The sequence below is a fragment of the Myxocyprinus asiaticus genome, chromosome 33 (genome assembly GCF_019703515.2).
Source record: "Myxocyprinus asiaticus isolate MX2 ecotype Aquarium Trade chromosome 33, UBuf_Myxa_2, whole genome shotgun sequence".
Classification (NCBI taxonomy): domain Eukaryota; kingdom Metazoa; phylum Chordata; class Actinopteri; order Cypriniformes; family Catostomidae; genus Myxocyprinus; species Myxocyprinus asiaticus.
This window is the reverse complement of record NC_059376.1, coordinates 20,946,221-20,973,292: the sequence shown is the minus strand read 5'-3', so window position 1 is coordinate 20,973,292 and position 27,072 is coordinate 20,946,221. Positions and strand designations below refer to the sequence as shown.

At 37.0% G+C, this 27,072-nt stretch overlaps 1 protein-coding gene across 3 annotated transcripts in view; it reads right to left on the bottom strand.

Annotated features, from left to right (window-relative positions):
- The window catches only part of LOC127424369 (importin-11), a 178,020-nt gene that overhangs the window by 25,580 nt on the left and 125,368 nt on the right, over positions 1-27,072 (bottom strand). For all 3 annotated transcript variants that reach the window (XM_051669497.1, XM_051669498.1, XM_051669496.1), the window contains exons 25-29: positions 22,662-22,757; positions 22,436-22,549; positions 18,551-18,672; positions 6,241-6,336; positions 4,966-5,050 (exon numbers count right to left, since the gene is read on the bottom strand). In XM_051669497.1, coding sequence (XP_051525457.1) covers positions 4,966-5,050; positions 6,241-6,336; positions 18,551-18,672; positions 22,436-22,549; positions 22,662-22,757 — 513 coding nt within the window. The remainder of the gene's footprint in view (positions 1-4,965; positions 5,051-6,240; positions 6,337-18,550; positions 18,673-22,435; positions 22,550-22,661; positions 22,758-27,072) is intronic.

Here is a 27,072-nt window from a genome sequence, read left to right as displayed (position 1 = left end):
TCGCAAGAGAAATAAGCAACCTGTTCCGGGAAAAAAAAAAAGCCCAAAATAAGCCACTTTAAGTAAGCAACAAAATTTCTGTTCGTTTTCGGTTTTCGCTCCTTGAAACGTTTTAGTCCCTGGTAACAAGTTCATGTCAACTAATGTACTGTAGTTAACTAATGTAGTTAACTAATGTTCATGAATACAACCTTACTGTAAAGTGTTACCATACTATCATTATGAGTTCCAAAGGCTTGCCTGCTTAATTTGAAGCTCCTCTCTAGATGCCGATGATGTCAGGCGTTATTAATTTCAAAATATAATTTGCCATTTTCCAAACCAAAAACAAAGAGAAATAAAAAGAAGGTTTTCATGGTAAATGAAAAGTGCAAAATTAAAAGTGTGTGAAATTAAAACCTTTTCGCTCAGTGCAGCATTAAATAAAAAGACTTAAACAGTCTAAACAAATTTGTCATACTTTGGAATTCATGGGCAATGAATCAGAGAGAAAAGTGCTTATTAAACAGATAGATCTGTTATGTAATACTGCATCTCGGAAAGCAAAAAGTTTCAATTCAGTATTCTTGTTTGAACTGACCCTCAAACCTGTAGTATACAACCAAATTATGAAATGACAAGAGGAAAAGGAGCAAGGATAAATTTTTGTATTGAGTTTCACTATGACAGAAACACTAATGTTTGGAAGTGGCAACATCAATCAGTCGTTAACTTATCCTGTTCGCTATAAAAAAAAATAAAAATTAAAAAAAACGAATCCACTTGAAATACATAGCGTTGAGATGTGGTATATTTTAGAAGCGATGCAAAATTGTTTTAAGCAAAACAGTTTTCTTAATTACAGCATCTTTACTTATATCCTTTGGGCCCAGGATTCCTTATTTCAATGTAACAGAACAAAGGCAAGACATAAATACACAACGGCTTCAAACGATTTAGGAAATCTCAAACGTACTGTAAAAAAAAAAAAAAAAAAAAAAAAAAAACATCCATATGGAGCCTTATTGTAAATTACTAAATATGTCAGATAAAAACGAGGGCCTGTAGCCTATAAAGCACCAAGGTGAAGCGATTTCAGTTCCATTTAGTTTTATAATGGCAATGATACACATTGCACATCAGTCGCAGCAGTGACAGGTTAACCAGTTTGGGAAACAAGGTTAAACACGGTTAACAGCTACCTGTCCCAAAACCGCCCACAGTCTGAAGCTGCTGCCACATATTTTGTGTGTGATGACTGCACAAATATTGCCCTGTCCGCAATATCCTCTTCATGACAGTTCACTGGTTAATGGCTGTGATGATTCGAAATAAACCTTTTAAATCAGAACCTGCATTTGAGCTAGAGGGAGTGATTAAAAACAATTCTTTTTTCTCTTTTAATCCATTTTGTGCATCATTAACCAGCAGGAACTTACACCTTCCGTGTGTCAGTGGAGATTTGTAGTGTAATAAATCTCTTCGACTTTATCTACTGACTGCTCTGCACCCCACCGCCTGTTGTGTGGGAACTGATTGCTTGCTGTGTCCATTTCCGCTGTCTGTTTTCTCTGCACAATGCACTCTGCCCTGGTCCTCCCTCACAAGTACTCTGAACTCTGTACGACTTTCGGCAGGAACACAAACGTAATTCAACATACTGCTGCTTTTGACTGCTGGTGTGTCAAAGCATTTCAGGTATGTTTCCAATGAGTAAACAAAAAAAGAAAAAAAGAAAAACCTTTAAACGGGTCCCTTGCTCTTAAAGTTGGTTTCTTTTATGTGTCTTTCAACTTGTTTAACTTAATACAAGCCTTTCAATCACATTCCTATTTGAAGCATTTTACAACAAAAAATTATTTTGTCTCATCTCTCCTGAGGTTACAGTGAGGCATTTACAATGGAAGTGGATGGGGGCCAATTTTTGAATGTTAAAATACTCACTTTTTCAAAATTACAGCCTCAAGACAAACACTATTAAGTGAGATAACATCACTTACTAACCTTTCTGTGTAAAGTTACAGCCAATTTTACAACTGCCTTGCCATGACAATGTAATGTCAACAAACTCTAAAACCCTAAAATTGTATTTACAATTATTTAAACAACTTTACATCTCTAATAACACACAAGTTTTAGCAGAAGAATTAATGTAAGTGCTTTTATAAAATTATAAGCTTCACATTTCTGCCTTTAAACCCTCCAAAAATTGGCCCCATTCACTTCCACTGTAAGTACCTCACTGTAACCTCGATTTTTGCTGCTGCTTTTTTTTTTTTTTTTTTAAAGGAGGGACAAGTCAAAATAAATTTTTGTGGTAATAATGCTTATTGAGCTTAACTTGTATTGAGCCTGGAATATTCCTTTAAGCTTTCTTCCAAAACCTAGTGAGCTGCCTCGCTGCCTCTTTTGCAGCATCCTAAGCATCGTGGAATAAAGTGACTGATTTGGAACAGAAAGTGGCTCACTTAAAAGTTCTAGTAGGGATTTAAAATGCAGGAAAATTAGTTTTTTTATTTTTATTTTTTGGAAGTGATTGTTGCAGACAGATTTTCTATCAGCCATCCAACTCATCTGACAGATGTTCCCTTGTCATGTGGGTTTCACAAAAATAAATATTACACGTGTATGAATTGTGATATGTCCATTTTCAGGAGTAATTACAGTAATCCCCTGTATTGCTGATCATTAAAAAAATTTTTTTTTAAATGCCAACGGATGAACAATGAATTAACCAACAAACACAAATGCAAATGAATATCTCTATAATGTAAATCTGAGTACACGCTGTGTAACACAAGTGCTGTCAGTCAGCCTGCTCATGCATTGATAGAAACAGTTTGTGCACACACGCTCTGTCTCATTTAGAGTCCCTCATCACAGTGTGTGTCTGTAACAAACCTGTTTGAAGAGCTCACGAGAGATAAATGTTCATCGTGTTGATGGTAATAACTGAACAGGCTATTTATCTTGCAATAATTGCATTGAGACATCTCCTAAATGATTAATTATTTGTGATGAGATACTTATCCTAAACAAAACCCAAAAGAGGATAATCATCGATACTAATGATCTCAGTAGAGCGGTTTTAGAGCTAGTATTGGATATATCTCTCGTTTTTGAAAATATATAGGCTTTGTGATGCTGATCCATCATTGTTTACTAGTGACCAGTGTTTCATTATATTCTTTGACAGTGACAACAAAACTGATCATATCGGTTTTCTATATACAGTGCTGTGAAAAAATATTTGCCCCCTTCCTGATTTCTTCTATTTTTGCGCATTTTTCATACTAAATTGTTTTAGATCTCCAAATGAGATATAACATAAAACAAAGGCAACCTGAGTAAACAAAATACAGTTTTCAAATATATATATTTTTTTATTGAAGCAAAAAAGTTATCCAACACCTATATCACCCATGTTAAAAAATGAACTGCCCCCTTAAACTTAATAGCTGGTTGTGCCACCTTTAGCAGCAACAACTGCAGCCAACCGCTTCCGTTAACTGGAGATCAGTCTTTCACAACGCTGTGGTGGAATTTTGGCCCATTATTCTTTGCAGAACTGCTTTAGTTCAGCCACACTGGAGGGTTTTCGAGCATGAACTGCCCGTTTAAGGTCCTGCCACAGCACCTCAATCGGGTTCAAGTCAGGACTTTGACTTGGCCACTCCAAAACTTTAATTTAGCTTCTTTTGCGCCATTCAGAGGCTGACTTACTCCTATGCTTTGGATCATTGTCTTGCTGCATAATCCAGTTGCACCTGAGCTTCAAATCACGGACTGATTACCGGACACTACCTTTAGGATTTTCTGGTAGAGAGCAATTATTCAATTATTGTCACCCTGGCCCTGAAGCAGCGAAGCATCTCCACACCATCACACTACCACCGCCATGCTTGACTGTAGGTATGATGTTCTTTTTGTGGAATTCTGTGTTTGATTTACGGCAGATGTAACGGGACCCCTGTCTTCCAAACAGTTCCATTTTCGACTTATTAGTCCATGGAACATTCTCCCAAAAGGTCTGAGGTGTGTTTTTGGCAAAATTCAGATGAGCCTTAATGTTCTTCTTGGTTATCAGTTGTTTACTTTTTCACACAGGCTCAGTTAGTATTGGATAACTTTTTTGCTTCAATAAATAACATTATTATTTAAAAACTGTATTTTGTGTTTACTCAGATTGCCTTTATCTATGCCAGTCACAGAGTATATTGGTATCATCTTTAAATAAATATAATCAATGCAATCGGCTCTTAATGTTAGCTTGAGTGTTGGTCAATTATCCGGAATTTACACTTTACAATAAGGTTGAATATGTTAGCTAATAATTAATACTTTTACAGCATTTATTAATCTTGGTTAATGACCATTTTCACATATACTAATACATTTTCACATAAAAAGTGATTACAATATGAACTTCCATAAACTAACAAAGAACACCAGTGTATTTATAAATTAACAACCAAGATAAATAAATGTTTAATCTAAAAAGACTTAGATTTTTTTTTTTTTTTTCCAGATTTCTTTGTGATAAGCCTTGCATTGAAGTTGCAATGCATTAGACTCACTTTGTCATATTAAGTTTTTTTTTCCTCATAATCCCATGCTATTCTCCACGGCATCCACGCACAACTCACCACACGCCTCACCGAGAGCGAGCACCACACATTATAGCGACCATGAGGAGGATACCCCACGTGACTCTACCCTCCCTAGCAACCGAGCCAACTTGGTTGCTTAGGAGACCTGGCTGGAGTCACTCAGCATGCACTGGATTCGAACTCGCGACTCCATGGGTGGTAGTCAGCATCAATACTCGCTGAGCTACCCAGGCCCCTGTCATATTAGTTTTAAATGTACTGCTTTGTAAAGAAGTTCTTTCACTCACTACAACTCATCAATATGGGCCACTTGTTGGCAACTGTCATCAATAGGAGCATCTAACATGTGACCATTGAACTGAGGTGAGACACTCACCAGTTTCCTCCTCTTGTCCTGTTCTGTTGGGGGTTCCTCATCATCCGTCAGCTTCGGCTCTTCAAAGTGGCTCATCAGCATGCAACTAGAAAACAGCCAGACAGAGAGAGGGTGTAAGTTCATGAAGTGTGCGAGTGCAATTTAGAGAAATTACATTCATGATACATTTAATTTCTAAAATGCTGCATTTTTTCCCCCCAGCCTCCAGTGGTGCCTTGCACTCTAGCAGTGTAAACAATCACTCCATTTATGAATAATCTTTTGACACCCCACAGAAGTATGTATAACGTTGTGTACCCATCCTGCAAATGATAAAATGCCTTAGAAAGTGAACATAAGGTTATAGCATCTCATCCTGAAGTCATGAATTATTGGCTGCATTGCGGCATCATTCACATTTCATGAACTGCATACGCACTGCACAAACCTTTTCATGAAAACAAAGGTACCGTATACTGATGTGGCGTATCAGATGTCTTATATTTAATACATTACCCTTGTGTTCAAATGGAATGATGTTCTTTGCAAAAACACCTCTCTATATACAGGCATGTTTAACAATTTATTGGGTTTGCTACTATGTTTTGACAATTTATAGATGTTTAATGAAGTTTCCATGCATAGGGTACAAAATCGGGCCTGAATCCCTAGAAAACTCAAATATTTGTTTGATAATTTTTCTTATAATATCTTGGGTAACAGGACTGAAGGTTGATGTTACAATTTGTGTCAAAATTAAGAAAATGGAACAGGATTATTCACTTGTCTTCCTGCCATGCTGTAGACAGGGTCTACGTTACTTCTTCAGTGTCAAGGAATTTTACTTTTTACTTTTTTTTGTAATGGGGCAAAATCATTTAGATGTAGCAATAGTAGAGTTGTGTGCAAAATGTGGGATGATATTACATTTTTATGAATTAATATTAGTTTATATAGTAAAAAAAAAAATAGCTACTTCTCGAGATTAATTTTATATTAAATAACGATTTACTGAGAATACATAATAGTTCTCACAACAATAATGGGAATTGTGCTTTTAAAAAAAAAGTAATGGAATACCAAAGTATATCTTATTCATGGAAAGTAAAGAGCAGGAAACACTGAAGTCATTTCTAACAATGACATTTCATGCAACCATTTCCACAACACTGAGCATTTGTTTGGTTAAACGCACTAGCATGACAGTTTGTGCCCTTGTCCACAACATTTCAGGTCATTAGGCAAACGTGCTGCCTCTGTGGAGAAATATCATCAAACAGACAGAATCAAACTTACTCTTTGAAAGTGGCAGTCTCAGGGTCTTCTGTCATCACATCGTGCAGTGCCTCCACGCTGATGTTAATGATCCCGCAGAACTTGTCCTGGATCACGCTGAGAAATGATCACAGTGGAAAACATTAGTCAGAGAATGAACATGACCAAACCACATCCTTTCTGGGAGAGAAATGACATTGCTGTGACAGAGAAATGTTTTGGAGCCCTTTGGGTTATTCACACCGATGTGTTCACAATCCAGTAGCCAGGGCTGCCCATAAGGGGGGAAAAAGGGGACAGCTTTCAGGGGCCCAGCCACTGAGGGGGGCCAAAGAGAGACTCTCAACTTCTTCTGCAAAGGAGCATAATCATGAGCCTAAAAGCAATACTCAGTCTGACTGACTGCTAAAATGTAAACTACACTCAAGGGATCAAGAGAACATTAAATGCATACATTAGTTGAGGCAGTTATTGCCAATAACTCTGAAGACATTCATTAGATTAAACCCTTGATGCAGGTGTAGGGTTGGGCGGCATGATGGTATATATAGACCTGTGTCAAGTGCTAGATATTCTTTTGTACCATGCCACGGTATATCTGCAGCATGATTTGCATATTCTGACAAAAAGTAGAAAACTATAGTCCACTCTGCAAAACGGCGTCACAGATGGGCACGCAGCGTCATGCCGCATGTGTCTAGAGTTTCCCAGCAGCATCTCAACTTGCCATATTAATATACAATTAAACCAGAGATGTCTCTGACGTAGAGCCCAATCAAGTCACGGCTTAAGTTTCTTTTGGTAACTATTTTCTATGCTGCAAGTCAGTTTTATAAAAAACTGCAGTACAGTTAATTTCATAAATTTATTTAAAAAAGGATTTCCTAGAAAAAGTGACCAAATAGCCAATCATTTTCACAGGAACAAAAGTGCATGAGAGGCACTTATTCAGACAAAATATTTCTCCTTGTAGACCTGAAGACTTGTGTACACAAATCTTTAGTTTGAACTCAAGTCTCAGGTTAATTTCCTACAAGTCTAAGTCACACCGGTACACAGGTGCGTGCAACTGTGCATATAAAGGCTATTTCACAATGACTTCAAATGTTGCACATCTAATCATATTTGTAATGTGTTACTGTTTTAAGACCTCTTTCAGATGCCAAATATGTTCTAGGGACACAAAAAATAAGGCCATGCTTTATTTCTACTCTAATTTGTCTTGTCACAAGCCACCATGCTTCATTTAAAAGGAAGATTTTTGTTCGAAAAGTACAGTAACAATGTGCGGTATGACACTCTTAGTTTGACTAAGCATCTAATCTAATAATTCTTTGTGATTTGGGTGGCACCAAATGACAAAAACCTTTATAAAAAATAAAAAAACACTAGAGAAAGTATTATCCACTGGAATGGACATAGGGGCTGAAATGGTTAACTCAAGTATTACAGAATATGAAGCTGTTTTATCAATCATTTGTAATGAATAATCTTATCTTTTGGTTTGGGTCCATCAAGTAACCCCTTCTCATTTTTAAGGTATCTAATGGTTTCTAAGATTATCAGAAATGGACATTACTACAGGGTTTGTTATATATAAAATATTTTGAGGTTGAATTTCCAGCTAAAAAAATAACACGATATAAAATTCAAAGATTTTGGTCAAAACGCCCATTCCTATGCAGGTCTGCTGTGATGCAGCAACACTGCATTTTTACCAAGGGGAATCTCTCCATTTGAAAGCCTTGAATACTTGTCTGGCATATTAAGGATGAATACATCCTATGGTCCTGACCTTATGCGGTCCTTATAAATCCCAGCACATTTCTCTCTCATAATGTGTGCCTAGGCCAAATTTCCTATGTTTGGCTCTTTCCATCACAACCTTCAATATAACCCCCCGATGTCTGATCCAAATTGTTTCATCCATCACTTGCAGAGTCGAAACACATGATATGCCTCGACTGTCCACTTAGAACTATGTGACGAGTCTTCCTGCATCTCAGATCTGCTCACATGCAGCATTCAATGAAAAGCAAGATAAGGAAGGTCAGTCTTAAATCTCGAAAACATTGCTCTGTGAAATGAACTAGTCGATACCATTTCTGGAGCAGCAATCAGATCTCTGCTTTGGTGAAATGGATGAAGATGATGAGGTTCTGTAGCTGCTAAGGAAGAGGGGCATAGCCGATATTATTTAATGAATAAGGAATGAAAGGAGGTTGGTATGAAATTACGATGTTGCCGCATACAGCTTTGCCATCATCCATCCACACCCCAGTACTAGGGAATTGAGTGCTTCCTTAAAGAGAAGAGAAAATTCTGTCATCCAGTATGAATTTTTTCTTCCATTGAACTCCCAAAAAAGATTTTAGATGAAATGTTAGCCTCAGTCACCATTCACTTTCATTGCATCTTTTACCCATAGGATGAAAGTGAATGGTGACTGAAGCTAATATTCTGCTTAACTCCTATCTCCTTTCTCATAAAGCCTCATTTACAACTCTCATCTCCTTTCATGTTCCATGGAGGGAAGAATGTCACATGGGTTTGGAACAACATGAGGTTGTGTAAATTACAGCATTTACATTTTAGGGTGAACTATCCCTTTAATTAATAATTTCATTTAAACATTCCCCCTTTTTGTCAAAAACCTTACAAAAGTAAAATTTTCAATATTACATAAACCGCAATACATATAAAATGGATTTAAATAACATAAAAGCAGTTATGCTAAGCATATATTAATATGAGAAAAGCCAATTAAAGCATAGCCTGAAGATACCCTAAAGTAAGCTACAAGCAAACCGGGCATCAACCTAAACAAGCTGAATATCTACTCTTACATTTAATAAAGTTTACTGCTTTAATATTACTTCACAGTAGTTTAATACAGGATAGGGGGCAATCTTATCTCATTCTGTTGATATTGGAGCTACAAGAGAAATGGTAGTCACCTATCATATGCATCATATTAAAGATTTCTTATCACTCTGCTTGCAACTGAATAAGAGGCCTGTACAACATATACGACACCCAAACCAACACTTTCAGGCAATTAAACCTGATGAACTGCCGTTTCGTTTAGCAAGCCAGATGGGTTATTTTTCCAAGGCTTTCATGGCTTAAGAGTTTTCAACCAGAGGTCTACAGAGCCCTAGGACTCTTCAACAGAAATCTATATACATAATTTCTAGAAAATAAATATCAATATTATAATAAGACAAATATCAAAATAATATATATATATAAAAAAAGTCAAAACGTTGTCATTTTATACTTTTGATCAACAAAACATAAAACACAAAACAAAACACAAAATGTCAATGGTTGCTTCATCTATTCGAAAGCTTATAATATTGAATATTCTAAAAGAGAGCGAGAAACCAGGGATGAAGGTTTCTCGAGGTAGAAACCTAAAAGGGAAAAATTCATACGGCAATGATTATTTTAAATATATGGATTTGGCAAAGAGAAGGGGGAGAAGTACCACTGATGTGTATGTTTGGTGTGCCAATCCCCAGTGAGTGCATGAATCCTTAAAATCTAACAAATATATGGAGACAAATCACAACAATTTCTGACTAGGAAACAAATGAATAATGCATAATGTTTATCTCAGAGCTGGTTGGTTTTGTGCAAGGCTTAGGATTCTTTAAAATGCTTAGTGAGAAAATGAATGGGAAACATGTGTTCACAACCCAGACCACTTGAACTCTATAGAGCAGGGGAATTCAAGTAAATTTCCAAGGTACGGTCTCTACATTTCCATCCCACCAAAGGTACGGACAACAATTAATTTCATCATAACCTATCATAATAACATATCATTTCGTAGCCATTCTGACTAATGACAATGTGTAAGAAATGCACATTTGTTTGAATAATTGTTATACATTTTCAGGTTGGTAACAATAGTAGCCTACTTTGTGAAATAAATAAATCATAAATCAACAGTCAAAAAGTCTCTTAATAACTGGGCAAGAATGAGGACATTGTGGCCCAAAGACAACCAGAGTAGTGGGCTATAGGGGATCTTCTACCATTTATATTCAGGAAAGATACTTTATGGGGGTTTAGGGGTAACCCCTCAGAGAAAATGTTGGTAATGTAAAAGTCATAATGAACCATTTTTATATTTGAAAATGCAAATATACCAAAAACAAACAATGTACATCAAAATAGTGCAATTTAAAAATAAAGTTTGTAATAGTTAAGTATAAATGGGCTGACTATCAAATAATGGAAATGTTTGTCATCATAAGGAGAGAACTCGTAATTTAAAGTTTTGGTTGTCTTTCTTGCTTGAGATGATGTTATCTCTGACTGATTAATTTTCACAAAATTTAAACCAAAATGTTAGTTTATTATCAATAGCTCAAAACATGTTGATTAATAAAGCTAATTTTTGATGGGAAAAAATATTTTCTAGTCTAAAGGGAACCACGATAAATTGTCCTGTCACAAACCTTGCTTAGTTAGCTGACCCGTCAGAGTCATGTCAGACAAGACATGCTTCATTTTCTGCAATATATTTTAGCGAAAGATGCTGGTATGCATTTATATTGCTGCTCAATCGTATTTCTCCGCTACGGTCTACTGTCAAAACTTCATGAACATTTATATCTGAAAATAGAAATACACAAACTTTAAAGAGACTGAACATAAATAGGCGTTGATGATGAGTAAATGTGGGCACTCAAGCAGTTTTGTAGCTTAATTTCAATATATATATATATATATATATATATATTCTTTTTGAACTTAAGTGGACATTTTGAGTTCTGAAAGTTACAGTAGGGACATTAAGAAACAACTGTAAATGGCTACGGCAATTGGAAGTAAACTGATCAACCGATGTTGCCATGACACGCAAAGCAACCACATAGAGAATGGCAAAACAGGAGCAATCATTCATTTAAAAAAAAAAAAAAAAAAAAAAAAAAAGCGAAAAGGGTTGCTTTCAGTGTTAAATGATAATCTACTAATGGAAGAGGAAATTTTACTCTTGAATGATGCACAAAGTCTAAAAACCTAGATATTATTATTAATATTACATTTATTTAATTCAAAGTCTATTCTAATCAATTGTGGTTTATTCATTTAACATATGAGTTTTAAGGAGGATGTTTAGGCTACTTACTGTGCTCACTTCACAAACTTTCCCTAATCTGTGTCTTGGTATCCACTATGGCATAGTAGTGATTTTCCTGTAGACTGTGTACATCCCATTTTTAAGTGGCCTAAAGGGAAACGGGCATGGTAAAGACATTTTTTTATATTTCGAATTTAGACAGAGACAGATATTTATTAGGTAAAGAGCTATAGAGCCACGTAGAGATGGTTTCCAAAATGTTATAAATTTTGACTATCACTCAAGGCATGTGCAACATTCACAAATGGCAGAAAGGTATAGTTGAATCTTCCTAAGTAATAGTTGAATCAACGTTACTTATGTCTCATGGGCATGCTAAAGAAAATTAACATTACATTAGCCACCTTCTAAATCATGTAATCAACTTGCCTTTCTTTATGAATATGTATGCCAACTGTAATCAAGCAAACAGCATTACTGCAAACTGTTTACATGTTCTGGCAAACTCAAACATCATTATTCCAAATGTGACCCACTGAAAACACCTTGAATGGTTCTATTTGTGCATGTGCAATAATGAAGATCCCATCTGCATACTTTTCTTCTATTTCTGGCCTGGCTGTATGCATAGAAATCATTACATCATTATCATCTGTTTATTCTGCGCTCTCCAAATGAGTGAACTGGAGTCAAATCTGTATCGTTTCATTGCTGTCATCACCGTGGTTATACTTCATTAGGGGTGAAACTATTTGTGACGTATTGTGCCTCAGTGGAGAAACATTCAGTGCCTGTAAAGGCCACAGGTGTTTATCGAGACACTGCAGTCAGAACACAGCAAATAGAATAGCAATGGCAGCATCAGAAAATGCCATTCAGGGTGCTCTGAATATCTGTGAAAATTAATATGCTGTGCCTCATTTCAGCAAGCCTCTCGGTGCAGCTAAATATCCTTTCAGAGACAGCTCTCATAATTTTATCTGCGCTGTTTGAGTCACACAAGTCCAAAACACACCAAATGATTGTTGACTGGAGTACAATTCTATCCTAAAATAAGTTTGTTTCAATATTGCATTTGATAAAATGGTACTTTGGATTTTAAAGAAATAGCTCACCCAAAATGGAAAATGTGCCTTTATTTACTGACACTATATATAATTCCAAACCATATGAATTACTTTCTTCAATGGAACACAAAAGGTGAATTTTTGAAGAATATCCTGCTTACTCTTTTCCATAAAATTAAAATGAATAAGGGCTGGGCTATCAAGCTTCGACATGACAAAAAAAAGGAACCATAACATATTATAAAAGTGGTTTACATGACTATATTTCAAGTCTTCTGAAGCCATACAACAGCTTTGTGTGAAGAACAGATCAAAATTTAAGTTGTTATTCACTGAAAATCTAGATATTTGCCCTAGCTCTCCTCGTGAGAGTTCATTAGAGGACTAACAATGTTTGATTCTTGAATGAATCGCTGTTTTGAGTCACATCTTTTAATTAATCACAATCCTTTTCTGAAAGATTCGTTCAACAATCAAACAGACTTGGTACTGGAGATCAACTCTGATCTGGTCACAGCGGTTTACAGCACACTGGAGGGAGACTCATCAGTGAATACAGACTTAAATTTTGGTGTGTTCTTTACACTGTTGTCATGCTTCAGAAGACTTGGAATTTAGTGCGCAAGTTATATGCACCACTTTTATGGTGCTTTTTTGTAATGAGATTGACAATGTTTGGAACAACATGATGGTGAGTAAACGATGTCAAAAAGTTTAATTTTTGAGTGAACTTTTCCTTTAAGTCACAACAGACATAGAATTCTCTAGCTTGTTTGGATGTGAGCAGAAGGCAAGATGTGCCAATAATGAAGAAAACAACCATGATGCTTCTATGCTTCAGAGGCTGAGGCTCAGAGAAATCGCCAACTTCATGAATGGATCCAGGCTGTCTCTACAAAGCATGATAATGCATGACTACTCTGCTCCCCCTCCAGACTCAAACTTAAGCCGCATCGGGATCCCCTTCTGTATACCACAGCAAAGCTCTAAAACCCTGAGACAGAAAACAAGGCCATGATGGAAGTGCATTGTTGCCAGTTAATCACTGCTTTGGCTGGCAGAGAGACTGACAATAAAGGGCTCAGGTATTGATGTAATTATTGATTTCACAGAACAATGACCTGCAAGATCAATTTCAGTGAAATAAGGTGACAGCAGACCTGCAGCAGCATTTCACTAAATTCACAGTCCCCAACACAATTCCATAATCCTTGATTTTGTGATGGGCACATACACAGAGAGATACATACGATATGTGGATATATACAATAGATGAGACGAATCTGAAGTGTGAAATTATTTGGCAACAAATAGCCGTTCGACAATCCAAACATGAGCATGCATGTAGGGACACACTAAATTGTTTTTATGTAGCCAAAATTAACATATATATTGTAATGAAGAATGAGATGGAAGTGTGTCAATCTCAAACAAACAAAACAATTATTTTTCTAATGCCAATATGACTGATTAAAAGCCCCAGGCTTTAAAGTGACCATATTCTACACATTTGAAGCATTTGCTTTTTTGCTTAAGGCCCACTTACTTTATAACTAGTTAGTCAAGGTTTCTTGCACAGCCTTGTCAATAGATCAAATACTGATTTTAGATCAATATTATATATTATATAATTATATATATATATATATATATTAGTACTGTGCAAAAGTTTTAGGCACTTGTGAAAAACTTTCAAAGTGAGGATTTCTTTAAAACATAATGACATAAATGGGTTACATTAATCAATTAACGTCATACAAAGTCCAGTAAATAGAAAAAGAGCTAAAACAATATTTGGTGTGAACACTTTTGCCTTCAAAACAGCACCAATTCTCCTACTTACACCTGGATACAGTTTTTCTTGGTTGTTGGCAGATAGGATGTTCCAAGCTTCATGGAGAATTCGCCACAGTTCTTTTATTTATTTAGGCTGTCTCAAAGTGGCATTCAACTGATCACAATGTATAATCAGGACATTAATAACGTGAAAAATTACTATTACAATTTGAAAAAAATGTTCAGAACTTCTTAAACTATTTTAAAGAGTTCTCATAAAAAAATCCTCCACGTGCAGCAATGACAGCTTTGCAGATCCTTGGCATTCCAGCTGTCAGTTTGTCCAGATGTTCAGGTGACATTTCACCCCACGCTTCCTGTAGCACTTGCCATAGATGTGACTGTCTTGTCGGGCACTTCTCAAGCACCTTACAGTTTAGCTGATCCCACAAAAGCTCAATGGGGTTAAGATCCATAACACTCTTTTCCAATTATCTGTTGTCCAATGTCTGTGTTTCTTTGCCCACTCTAACCTTTTCTTTTTGTTTTTCTGTTTCAAAAGTTTTCTTTGCAATTCTTCCCATAAGGCCTGCACCCCTGAGTCTTCTCTTTACTGTTTTACATGAAACTGGTGTTGAGCGGGTAGAATTCAATGAAGCTGTCAGCTGAGGACATGTGTGGCATCTATTTCTCATGTATTTCTCACTCTGATGTACTTATCCTCTTGTTTAGTTGTACACCTGCAGGGTATCTGCAGGTTCGAAGGAATGAAATTTAAGACTTTTTAAGGCCATCTTTAAGAAAAATTTAAGACCACTTTCGCAATAAAAAAAATTAAAAAATAAATAAAAAAACCCCCACATTAATTCATTAGCTGGTAAATACAAAACCAAAGAGGCTACCTGAATGTATCTGGACATGTTTTTTTTTTTTTTTAATAAGTTAATACAACATTAAAACTCTAAATGAAATAATTAAGAATGCATGTAGCCTAAAGTATGTAGCCTATATTGTGACCCTTCTCTTTAGTCACTTGCTTTCTAGCAAGACATGACGCATTAGACCAATGCTTTTGCAATGTCACCGTTTATGTCAAACACAGAAGTGGTGGCAAAAACCATGAGCAAAAAATTAACTTTTATTGGATTACGTTGTTGAAAAATTATTCCGAGGGCTCTCGTTGACTGCTGTGGCTTCAAGATCATTAACAGAGCTGACTGGACTGAGGAGATCATTTCAACTCACAACTTTGCAGCATAAATTTATAGCGAACATGATTACATGTTTGCTATTAACTCATATCATTATAGTAATTGTATAGCTAAGAACATGTTTGTATTTGATGGTTTTGTGTCATACTTTCATTTAATCCTCTAATCTGTCAAATCTAACACAATAATCAGTGGGCTTACTGCCACCACTTACTGCGCATGCGCTGACATTTTTGTAAATAAGAGGATTGGTCTACAGACCTTATTCACAGTAGCGCCATGTTTGACTTTTAATGGGAATGGAAACGAGGCTGTGAGAGATAGACTTACTATTTCTTCAAAGGCATGCACAGTATAAATCTGTAAAAACCTCCAATATCCCATCTGATTTTCCACAACTCATGTTGTATGGATTTTTTGTCTACTGAGTGTCCTTGAAGATATTTTTTCAATGTTTTGCACACAGAATGATCCAAAAACACTTTAAACTGCAGTACATCTCATCGAAGAGACTGTACGTCTATCCCGCACAGCCTTGCTGTCACTGTCATTAAACATCAAAGATACCGCTGCTGTGAATAAGGTCTAGCATGTGCTGAATAACATTTATATTTTTTTTCTTGGCAGATACCTTTAACAAATACTTACAGGTAGTTAAAGGGCAGTCATCACTGCTCACCCTTGAGTCTGAATAAATTTTTCTCTGCCATGGAACAAAAAAGGAGACGTTTAGTCTCAGTCACCATTCACTGTTACTGCATCTTGGTTTTCATTCAGTGTAAGTGAATGGTGACTGAAACTCCCTAATATCTCCTTTTGATATCCACTGAAATAAGAAAGTCATACAGGTTTGCAACAGCATGAAGGAAAGTGATGACAATTTTAATTTTTGAGTGAAATATCTCAAATAACAGTAACCTTAAAAATTGCCGTTTAAAGTTGACAAGATGTATTGAAAATGTTAACAGATTAAATTATGAAAGAGAGGGAGAGACGCTGTGCTGCTGCTTTCCCCGATTGGTCTGAATAACTCGCAGCATCATGCAGCTTGCTCTGTCTTGTCTGTCCGTGCGCTGTCAGAGTCCTCTTTGCTCCGAGACATTATCACTGCGTGAGAAAAGGGACGTGTGGCGTGAGAGCGTGAGAACAGTGTCAATTACGTTGGCAGCCCTAGATCTACAGAGATGGAGATGAGAGATATAACAGGTGTAACTTTGCAGCTGAGTAGTTGTGTTAGCTTTACAATTATCGTCAAAGGTATAGTGTAAAATAAGGAAGCGAAACGATTTGAAAGGCATCAAAAGACCGCTCCAGCCTTGCGCACTTGCAAATTCTAACGTTGACAGCTTTGTCGATTATAAGCAGGAGCGACAGTGTTAGATACGCAAAATAACAGCATTTGTATTTCGGATTAATGGGTTTATGAAGGTTTATACATGTGCAACATCATAAGTTCAGTAAAAATGCGCTTCCCTGTGCGTGCTCACACTAAACTCAAGTGTCAGCTGCTAAATGACGGATGCACAAGAGAGAGAGAGAGAGAGAGATGATTTTTCTACTATTTTAAGCATCTCCTCTATTCACGCTGCAAAATTTAAGACCTCAGCAAATGAAATTTAAGACTTCTTGTAATTTAAGATATTTAAGACTTTTTATGGCCTTAAATTTTAAAAAGTAAATTTAACACTTTTTAAGGACCCGTGGATACCCTGATCTGGCCTTCCACATCTCTTTCTGTCCTTGTCAGAGCCAGTTGTCCTTTGTCTTTGAAGACTGTAGTGTACACCTCTGTATGAAATCTTCAGTTTTTTTGCAATTTCAAGCATTGTATAGCCTTCATTCCTCAAAATAATGACTAGCTGACGAGTTTCTAGAGAAAGCGGTTTCTTTTTTCTTTTGCCATTTTTGACCTAATATTGACCTTAAGACATGCCAGTCTATTGCATACTGTGGCAACTCAAAAACAAACACAAAGACAATGTTAAGCTTCATTTAACGAATCAAATAGCTTTCAGCTGTGTTTGATATAATGGCAAGTGATTTTCTAGTACCAAATTAGCAATTTAGCATGATTACTCAAGGATAAGGTGTTGGAGTGATGGCTGATGGAAATGGGGCCTGTCTAGATTTAATCATGGTGCTGTTTTTTACATCAGTAATGTCCTGACTATACTTTGTGATCAGTTGAATGCCACTTTGGTGAATTAAAGTACCAATTTCCTTCTGAAACAGCAAAATCTGTACATTATTCCAAACTTTTGGCCTCCAGTGTAAATTTATTGGGGTGAAATTTGAGAAAACGTAAAAACTTCATTAAATTAATAATCTGCATTTTCTTTCCTCATTTGCCATCATAATATTGTGTGTATTATATACACCGATCAGTCACACCATTAAAACCACCTGCCTAATATTGTGTAGGTCCCCCTTGTGCCGCCAAAACAGCGCCAACCCGCATCTCAGAATAGCATTCTGAGATGCTATTCTTCTCACCACAATTGTACAAAGTGGTTATCTGAGTTACTGTAGACTTTGTCAGTTCACCTCTCTCATCAACAAGGCATTTCCGTCCACAGACCTGCCACTCACTGGATGTTTTTTGTTTTTAGCACCATTTAGAGTAAATTCTAGAGACTGTTGTGCGTGAAAATCCCAGGAGATCAGCAGTTACAGGAATACACAAACCAGCCCATCTGGCACCAACAATCATCCATGCGATTATCTAATCAGCCAATCATGTGGCAGAAGTGCAGTGCATAAAATCATGCAGATACGGGTCAAGAGCTTATGTTTTCCTCTTTTGTAAGTCGCTTTGGATAAAAGCGTCTGCCAAATGAATAAATGCAAAATGTAAGAGCTTCAGTTAATGTTCACATCAACAGAATGGGGAAAAAATGTGATCTCAGTGATTTGGACCATGGCATGATTGCTCTAAGACAAGTCACAATAAAGGGCCCATCAGCGACATTCGAATTAATGACATGATATACCAGCAGCCATGTCTAATGGCGAGCCACTTTAACAGAGTGATGTTGCATACTTTTGCTTTCTGAAGTGAATGTCAAATCAGAGAGTAAGTGTTATCATTTGTACAGCTCACCGATGCCATCTACTATATAGGCTTCAGACATCTGCATGCAAATGTGATAGGATGAGGCTGCAGTGTCTGGAAGATGACTTGCCTGTTGTCAGATGGTAAAAGAGACAAGAGAGCCAGGGCAGAGAGCTTTCTCCTCTCTGGCTGGGTGATGTTGTCCATGCGGTCCACCCACATCTCAATCATATTACCCAAGAGCTGGTCTGCCTGAAAAAGCAAAAGATCTCCATGATAAACATTCTTTTCTCATATTCTCATTTCAGGGTATTTGCATGTTTAAAGAAATGAAATGTAAGGGCCGTTCAGAACGAATGCGTTCTTGCAGTAAAAAAAGATAGATGCAGTGCCATGAATAGCAGACCGCAGGCATCCTAAGACAAATTTTTAAAAAGCTGAAGTTCTTTTAAACTTGACAAAGCATCTAAACAACATAGCGTTCATGTGTGAGATGCTGAAAAAGATATCGATACACGGTGGTAAAAAAAAAAGAAGCCGATTTAGCGAATATTTACATATAAAAGCAATTGAAAAGCAGTGCAGATGGATACAAATACACATTCGATGAACAGCCCCAAACATCTCCTTTTGTGTTCCAAAGAAGAAGGTTCACGTCTGGAACATGTGGGTGAGTAAATAACAGAATTTTCATTTTTGTGTGAACTATCCATTTCAGTTTTTGAAAGTGAACTTAAAGGGACAGTTCACCCAAAAATGAAAATTCTCTCATCATTTACTCACCCTCATGCCATTGTCGATGTGTATGACTTTCTTCTGCAGAACACAAATTACAATTTTAGAAGAATATTTCAGCTCTGTAGGTCCATACAATGCAAGTGAATGGGTGCCAACATTTTGATGCTCCAAAAAAGCACTAAGTCATCATAAAAGTAATCCATACGACTCCAGTGGTTTAATCCATATTTTCAGAAGTGATATGATAGGTGTGGGTGAAAAACAGATCAATATTTAAGTACATTTTTGCTTGAAATTCTTCTCCTCGCATGAAGAATGTAAATCACCAAAAACAAGAAGAATGTGAATGTGATCTTTTTCTCACCCACACCTATCATATCGCTTCTGGAGATATTGATTTAACCACTGTAGTCTTATGGATTACTTTTATGATGACTTACGTATGTAATTTTTGGAGCCTCCCAATTTTGGCACCCATTCACTTGCATTGTATGGACCAAAAGAGCTGAGATATTCTTCTAAAAATCTTTGTGTTTAGCAGAAGAAAGAAATGCCTACACATCTGGGATGGCATAAGGGTGAGTAAATGATGAGAGAATTTTCATTTTTCTATCCCTTTAAGACATTTTAATACTTTAAGGATCTGCAGAGAATCTGCATTTAATATTACATATGGTTGGAGTTTATTTAACTGTAAGCCAGTGCACTGGTAAGTGAGGAACCAGTAACAAGATTAATACTGGGTTCATAAGATAAGATGAAATGAATGAGGGTCCTTAAAGCTGCCTGAAAGGATGTATATATAAAAACCTCAGTCTCTGAAGTTATTTGGCTGATACTGTAAATAATGAAGGAGTCTCAGTGGGAAAGATATTTCTGGGATTGAGGAAATTAAGGGGAATACTTATATATGCTGAGACAACAATGGCACAAACAAGTTCAATTATTCAGCAGGGAGAGGTGCTACAGCGATGCAGCCCAGGGTTGAGAGGGAAAGACTCTGTGTGGGTGGCTCAGCAAAACATCAGGTTCCACAGGGACCAAATTACAGTATTATAAGCTACCACACACCCAAGTAAAGCTACGTTGCACTGAGAAAGAAAAGTAGGCCAAGCTGGAGTATTTTTGTTTGTTTGTTAATACCTTCATGCTTTTATGTGTGTGTATGCAATTGAAGCACTTGACCTTTAATCAAAGTTAAAGTGCAGAGAAGGTACAAAGGAAAGGGGAGAATTTTACATTGGCTCTCAGCTCTTCCTTTACAAATTTCCTGTCAGCACATGAAGTCGACTTACAACACACCTATTTACTTTATTTGCTAAAATCTCACCCTCTTCTGTCGAAAATTTGTCACACTCAAATAAGAATGGAAAAGGGCTGACAGAACTTTTTCTCTGGTTCCCTGTCACATGCTGAAATAAATACAACAGAACCACATGAAGTAGGATGCAATTCATGGAGCAATTTCACTCTTTGAATGTGTGATTGTGCATATGATTGGTTTGCTGTAGAAAGTACATGTTTATCTGCAGATTCAGTGTGAAAACTAAATTATATTCAATAGACTGTTCTGCCTCTGCTTTCTTATTTTATAAGTCATTTAAATGCAGGGAAACCCCAGAAAAAAATGCTTTTTTAACACAATCACCACGGTTAACAATCAGGATAATGTTTTGGATCAGATTCGAGCAGGAAAATGGCTTGTCAGTTCTTTAGTGTGAGAAGAAGCTTACAGGTCACAGCCACGGCTCACTGTTCATGCCAAAGTCTGACTAATAATTTCAAACAGGTCGGAAGTTGCGTCTGAGTCGGCAGGGCCTGTTGCTGGGACTGTTAACTCTCCCTCTAATTCTCCAACGACTATATAAATGAAGCTTTTGACTGGAAATTGGCTAGTTAGACAATGGCATGAGGCAAGTGTTCTTTGATTTTAAACCAGGAAGGTCAAGCAAGCCACTCTTTTTAAATAGTAAAATATTTAAGCAGTAAGGCATAAGACTACATTGTGACTTTAGTGATGGCTGGTAAGGAATGGCCTGAAGCCCTATCTTCACATTATAGACAACAAAATACAGAATCAGCTTGACAGGCGCATTTATATTCCCTGTGTTGATCTATTTCACTTAATTTCAACAGGAAGTTTGGGTGGGGGCATTTCGAAGGGCTTGTCAGATTGTCTTAAATGAATGTAAACAGACAGGTCAAAAAATTGTGGAAAAAGAAATACAACTGCATACTAGACCTTGCAGTGTAAATGCAACCTAACAGACCTGCCACTGCCAATTATGTCTTTAATTTTAATCAAATAACAATACTAATAAGAAAGAGAGAAAACCACTAATTGCTCTAAATGTAATCCTCTGTTCTTTATTAATGACTGTTTACTTGAATCACTTGAAAAACTGTTAAAGTTCTGTTTACTTAATGGAATATTCTAGGTTCAAAACAAGTTAAGCTCAGTTGACAGCATTTGTGGCATAATGTTGATTATCACAAAAATTTATTTCGACTCGTCCCTCCTTTTCTCTATAAAAATCCAAAATCAAGGTTACAGTGAGGCACTTACAATGAAAGTGAATGGAGCCAATTTTTGGAGGATTTAAAAGGCAGAAATTTGAAGCTTATAATTTTATAAAAGCACTTCAATTCTTCTGTTAAAACTCATGTTTTATTTGAGCTGTTAAGTTGTTTAAATTGTCATTTTTACAGTCTTTTAGGATTTGTTGATATTACATTTTCATGGCTATAACTTTACACAGAAAAGGTTAGCAAGTGATTTTATTACAATATAATCATGTTAACATGCATATTGTTTACATCATGTGGCTATTCTTTTGAAAAAGTGAGAATTTTAACGATCAAAAATTGGCCCCATTCACTTCCATTGTAAGTGCCTCACTGTAACCCAAAATTTACTTTTTGTGGTAATTAATATTATGCCACAAATGCTGTCAATTGAGCTTAAGTTTTTCCAAGTTAAAAAAAAAAAAAATATATATATATATATATATATATATATATATATATATATATATATATATATATATATATATATTATTTTTTTTTATTTTTTTTAATTATTATTATTAAAAAAGTGTGTTCATTAGCATATTTGAACATATAGTTTTTACTGAGGTACCAACATTTTTATTGAGAATCATGTACATTTACTGGTGTTAAGTGAATCCAGGAGCAGAACTATCAGCTTCTTAATTGAAAGTGACCAACCAGCATCTTTCTGGCAAGCAAGTACTGGCAGTCTGGCGGTCATTCTTACCTCCTGGTTAAATTCCACAGCCATCTGTGAGAGAAGTGATGTGAAAAAGCTTGAATTCTGCAGTAGAATCCGTCCCATCACCCCCAGGTACACAGACATGACCACAGGATACCTCTGAAGTCAAATACACAAGTATGTGTAAGCATTGAAAACAGCAAATTGTACCATTTCACTGAAATTAAGTTAGTGTACTAGGCCTAGTGGACTATCCAGTGTTCAAACTTACTTCTCCTTCAACAATCCCCCGCAACACAGCTGGCAAAAGAGGCTGGAACATATGGGAGCCCAACATAGGATTGACTTTTATGGCAATTTCAACAACCTACAGGAGGAGAGAAAATGTAAATGGTCATTTCAGACAATATGTCACAATTGAAAGTGGGCATGAGAAGAAATAGAAAGTTCAATGGCCTACAATTTCCAGGCACACAAAAAGATACACAACACAACAGCTTAAAAATGTTGAAGGACTTTTAAAGCTTTGGAAAGCAGGTATATGGGACTAGAGAGCAGGGTTGGAAAGTGGTGATAAATAGTGGCTGAACCATATAAAAAGGCAGAGTAATCTTCTAGGCGGTAAACTGGTGGTGAGCACTTAAAATGCTTATATTAAATGTTGCACTGTTCATCCAAGGTTTGAAATCTCAAACCCAGCCTCTCTCTCTCTCTCTCTCTCTGTAATATATATATAAGTATTCAAATATATACTTCAATATTCATATATTTGCTCTGAAATGGCTTAAAAGATGTATTTTTTTTTCAACCAGGACTTGGACCAAACAGCCACTGTTAACAAGTATTTTCAAAAAGTGTAACGCAAGAACTAAAAACGCAGTAAAAACCTAGTTAAAAATAATCAAGGTATGTTTTCCACACTTTCCCCCACAAAAATGAACACATATTGAGAAAGAAATGTAATAATTTATATTAACCAGCTATAAATAGACAAATACATACACTGATGAGCCAAAACATTATAACCACTTACAGCTGAAGCGAATAACATTGATCATCTCCTAACAAGGCCATATGTCAAGGTCTGGGTAGATTAGATGGTAAGCAACAATCAATTCTCGTAGTCAACGTGTTGAATGCAGGAGAAAAGACCTGAACGACTTTGACAAGGGCCAGATTGTTATGGCCAGACGAATGGGCCAGAGCATCTCTCAAATGGCAAGGCTTGTGGGGTGCTCCCGGTTCAGCAGTGGTGAGTACCTACCGACTATGGTCCAAGGAGGGACAAACCACACACCGGCGACAGGGTGCTGGGCGCCCAAGGCTCATCGATGCGCAAGGGCAATGAAGGCTATCCTGTCTGGTCCAAACCAACAGAAGTCCCACAAAAAAGTGGCACAAGTCACAGAAAAATGTAATGATGGATATACGAGGAACGTGTCAAAACACACCCTACTGTGTATGTGACTGCATAGCCGCAGACCGGTCGGAGTGCCCACGATGACCCCTGTCCACCATTGAAAGAGGCTACAATGGGCACGCAAGCATCAGAACTGGACCTTGGAGCAGTGGAAGAAAGTCGCCTGGTCCAATGAGTCCCGTTTCCAATTACATCACATAGACGGCCGCATACAGAAGTGATGGCACCAGGATGCACTGTGGGAAGACGACAAGCCGGTGGAGGGAGTGTGATACTCTGAGCAATGTTCTGCTGGGAAACCCTGGGTCCGGCCATTCATGTGGACGTCAATTTGACACATACCACCTACCTAAACATCGTTGCAGACCAGGTACACCCCTTAATGGCAATGGTATTCCTTGTTGGCAGTGGCTTCTTTTAACAGGATAATGCGCCATGACACACTGCACACATTGTTCGGGAATGGTTTGAAGAACATGATGAAGAGTTCAAGGTGTTGCCCTGGCCTCCAAATTCCCCAGATCTCAATCCGATTGAGACATTTGTGGGATGTGCTGGACCAACAAGTCTGATCCATGGCGGCTCCACCTCGCAACCTACAGGACTTGAAAGATCTGCTCCTAATGTCTTGGTGCCAGATACCACAGGACACCTTCAGGGGTCTTGTAGAGTCCATGTCTCGGTGGGTCGGTGCCATTCTTTGCAGCACGCGGAGGACCAACGGCATATTAGGCAGGTGGACATAATGTTTTGGCTCATCAGTGTATACACAGTATATATTTAGTCAACATATTTTAAGCATGTAAAATATCATGCACAGACTTCTGTGAACATTTGAGAGATTTAAATTCATTGAGTGAACACACCGTTTCATTGAAACTGAAGTTCTCAAATCTATCATCATATTTCATCTGGAGGCTTAAATCCAGCAGTTGGTACTGCATGGTGGTACTGCATGCCAATGTCCTGAGTCCAACAATTTTTTTTTTCAAGGATTAATTTTTGATTGACTTCAAACAGGCTTCAGTACTGAAGTACTGAGCAAATATACATGAGCCTATTGTGAACTGTAAACATTATTGGAACATGTACACTCAATAATCTTAAATATGCATCCACGTCTTGCTGTTTTTGTAGCGCCTTGATCAGGAGTACCGAATGTTTTAAGGCATCATGTGAAGTTTAAAAGAAATGCAACTTTGAAAAATATCTCGAGACATATGAGTTCAGTTATTTTCGTTGGGCTGCGTCTAGCTTTATTTAGCGCAAGAACACATTAGTCTGAACAGCCCCTGATTCTCAATCACCTCAAATTACATAACTGCTCCAAAAGTGACAGATAAGTTTGTAGCTAGAATTTTGTAGTCAGCCTACTTTAAATCTCTAGGTATTGGCTTGAGAAGAGCTCTTGGCAGCATAAGGCTATTACCCTCCCAATTTCACCCCATGATGACAGGATGCTTAATGAATAGGTCCCTCAAGGGGTTCAACGGTTCTCATTTTTTTGTCTCACGCAGAACCGCCTGGCAAAAACAGCAGCATTGGTAACTACAGAGGGTAATCTAGAAACAAAATGAAGAAACTAATGCTACTGATGTGTCTGGATTGCAGCCATGTGTATAAAGGTTGAGCTGGCAAACTCCTTGCTACACATTGCTGTGGGAATCATGCCACTAAAAGGTCTTACAAGTGTGAAGGAGAAAAAGGAAAAATAAAACTCCTTTGCTTTCTGTACATGTTCAGTTACATCTCAATGTATGCATGTTTAAGTTACACCTCAATGTCTGTTTCAGTGAAGGATGTTTCAGGGATAGTTCACCCATAAAATGTAAATTCTGTAATAATTTACTCACTGTCATGATGTTCTAAACCCAAAGACTTTCTTTCTTCAGGTGGAACACAAAAAAAAAAAAAAAAAAGTCACCATTCACCTCCATTGCATTTATTTTTCTCTCCATACATTTAAATGTTTTAGTGTAAAACGAGGGTATCGTTTTACGAGAGTAAAAGATGAAAGAATTTTCATTTTTGGGTGAACTATCCCTTTAAGACTTTTTAAAGGAAAACTAAAATTTAAAGCCTTAAATTTTAAAAAGTGAATATAGTGACATTTTTATACTTTTTAAAGACCTGACAACCCCCTTTCATTGGTTTGCTTACATTTAGTCATCTTGTCTCCAATTTAGTGAGCTCATCTAGACAATATCTGAGAAATACCGCTCTCAAATCCCAGCACACAGAAGAAAACTGACCAGATGAGTTCTGCAAAACATAACGGCAACAATGTTTCCCAGAAGAGGAGCTGGGAATTGACAGCGCACGATGCATGCATGTGGTCAGTGTGTGAACATCCAAAGATGCCCCCACAGGCTTTCGCTTGTACATGTTCCAGCTGCATAGTTTGCTCTTCAAATCAATCATAAACTACCATGTTTCCCTGCGGATGCCCTGGCCAGGGTGGATAGGAGGCTGAAAACATTTTCCTAAACCTCACTGAAATTGCTCAAATAAGCCTGACAGACTGAAATCTAGGATTGTAAATGCCCTGAAAGGAACAGTTCACCTTAAAAAATAAAAAACAAAATCATAATTTAGTCAGTGACAATTAGGCACCATAAAATTATCATAGAAGTAGTCCATCCGATTTCTGGGCTATACTGCAAGTCTTCTGAAGCCATAAGATGAGTCATTAAGTCATTATTCACTGAAAATATTCTCTTACATTGCAGCTATCTTTGAAATATCTTTGTTGTGGTACATACAAATATGGCATGTGTAGAAGTGTTGTGCCATCGGTTCTTGTGTGTCACATGACTGATTGCTCCACGTTTCGATATGTGAAGCAGAAATTTGATTTGAGTACTATGGTGGGGAGGAAGATTTTCAGTGAATAACTTAAATTTAGATCTGTTCCTTGCATAAAACTAACATGACTTCAGAAATCTCAGAATATAGTGCACAGGTCATGTGGGCTATTTCAATGGTACTTTTATAGTAAATAGCTTTTTTGAGCTTTTTGGAACAGCCCCAGTCTTTTTTATTTTTAATGTACTGAAAAGAGCTGCCCAGTACATTCTGCTAAACTTCTCTTTTTTATGCTCCAAATAAGAAACTAAGTCTTAAAGGTTTGGAATAATACAAGGGTGAGCAAATGATCACAGAATTTTCATGTATGAGTAAGCTATGCTTTTAAGCCTGACAATTCTTATCCACTAGGTGAGCAACCGCTTGTCTGATTTTTGAGCACTCTTAACAGAAGAGT